Here is a 1,663-nt window from a genome sequence, read left to right as displayed (position 1 = left end):
CCCATCTAGATGGGATTAAAGATCCATTGTTTGTTGATAAAACATTAATCGCAATTACTAGGAAAATACCTAAGAAAAAGTAAAATCCAATATTAGTGAAAGATAATTTAGTGAATCCAAATACTGGAGCTAAAATATAAACAAAATCAAAGATTTCAAATTGCTCTAATGGATTGTTAACTAAATAAGTTGTTAAAGTTGACATTGTTGTGTTTAATAAAACTTTTTTATCTATCGGTACCTCTAGTTCTCAAGAATTCAATTCTCCGCCAAGGCGGACCACCAGTCCAAGCCCGGCTGCTATTAAAATTCGATTTTAATAAAATTGAGGAATGAGAGAACGAATCTTTTTAATATGAAAGAATCAATTTCTTTCATAAAACCGCTGCCGGGGCAGGCCACCGGTCTAAACCGGGCGGCTAAAGATCAGAATTTCATTCTGAATCTTTTCGGAGGATTACTTCTTAACTTTATTATAGAATGACATATTTGTCATTTATATGACTTTAAGATAAAAAGTCAAAAGTCAATTTTATAAAAGTTTATTTTTAAATAAAACCCTAAAGTATTTATTGAAAATGCTATACTGACTTAAATCAGTAGCACATCTCTAAGAGAAGAAAACTTTTCTTTAATTGACCCATTTAATGTTAACATTAAACTTGTTAGAAGTATGGTTACCTTACTTTTATAGACTTTCTTAACTGATAATAAGGGTATTTAATAAGGAAGAATGAATCCGTCTAATAAGATTACGTTCCTCGTCCCTGGTCCCCGGCCCTCTCGGGACCGGGAACTAAAAACATTTATTTAGTTTCAATTCTTTAAAATCTGGGGAACCAGAAATAAAAATTTACTTACAATACCACCGTTAGAAGGTATAAATAGGTATCATCCCAGCGAATGCTGAGTTAATTTAATTAAGATTGTACTGGTAAAGAGTTTACAGTATGGAAAGATGGAGGTGAACTTAAGCTCCACTCTAAAGTAGAAGCAGTTTCAGTTAAAGATACACCTCTAGAACTTTCGAAGAATGCAGGAACTCTCCAATAGTTACTTGCTAAATTAAATTCTTGTTTACTTAATAGATCATAAACTACGTAAATGAATACTAAAGTAGCTACAATAGAAACAATAGATCCAAATGATGAAATTAGGTTCCATCCTGCGAATGCATCAGGGTAATCTGGGATTCTTCTAGGCATTCCGGCTAGACCTAAGAAATGTTGAGGGAAGAATGTTAAGTTTACACCTACGAATAGACTCCAGAAATGGATTTGTCCTAATAATTCATTATAAGATCTTCCTGTAATTTTACCGATCCAATAGTAGAAAGCTGCAAATAATCCAAATACTGCACCCATAGATAGTACGTAATGGAAATGAGCTACTACATAGTAAGTATCATGTAAAGCTACATCAATAGAAGCATTAGCTAACATAATACCAGTTAATCCTCCTAAAGTGAATAAGAAAATGAATCCTAAAGCGAATAACATAGGAGTAGTGAATCTAATACTTCCTCCGTATAAAGTTGCTAACCATGAGAAAATTTTAATACCAGTTGGTACAGCAATAATCATAGTAGCAGCTGTGAAATAAGCTCTAGTATCTACATCTAATCCTACAGTATACATATGGTGAGACCATACAATGAATCCTA

The 1,663-nt window shown here is 32.8% G+C and overlaps 2 protein-coding genes across 2 annotated transcripts; both read right to left on the bottom strand.

Moving 5' to 3' along the window:
• K450DRAFT_181606 (uncharacterized protein) lies at window positions 1-205 on the bottom strand (the record flags this gene model as incomplete). The annotated part of the gene is made up of 1 exon (XM_051584386.1): window positions 1-205. A coding segment is annotated over one exon (205 nt), but the record flags the coding sequence as incomplete, so codon positions are not given.
• Window positions 206-920: 715 nt separating this feature from the next.
• On the bottom strand, window positions 921-1,663 carry K450DRAFT_181607 (uncharacterized protein; the record flags this gene model as incomplete). Its single annotated transcript, XM_051584387.1, has 1 exon — window positions 921-1,663. A coding segment is annotated over one exon (743 nt), but the record flags the coding sequence as incomplete, so codon positions are not given.

The sequence above is a fragment of the Umbelopsis ramanniana genome, assembly GCF_025399195.1.
Source record: "Umbelopsis ramanniana AG unplaced genomic scaffold K450scaffold_169, whole genome shotgun sequence".
NCBI lineage: Eukaryota > Fungi > Mucoromycota > Umbelopsidomycetes > Umbelopsidales > Umbelopsidaceae > Umbelopsis > Umbelopsis ramanniana.
The sequence above is the reverse complement of the archived record's forward strand: the minus strand, read 5'-3'. Positions and strand labels throughout refer to the sequence as shown.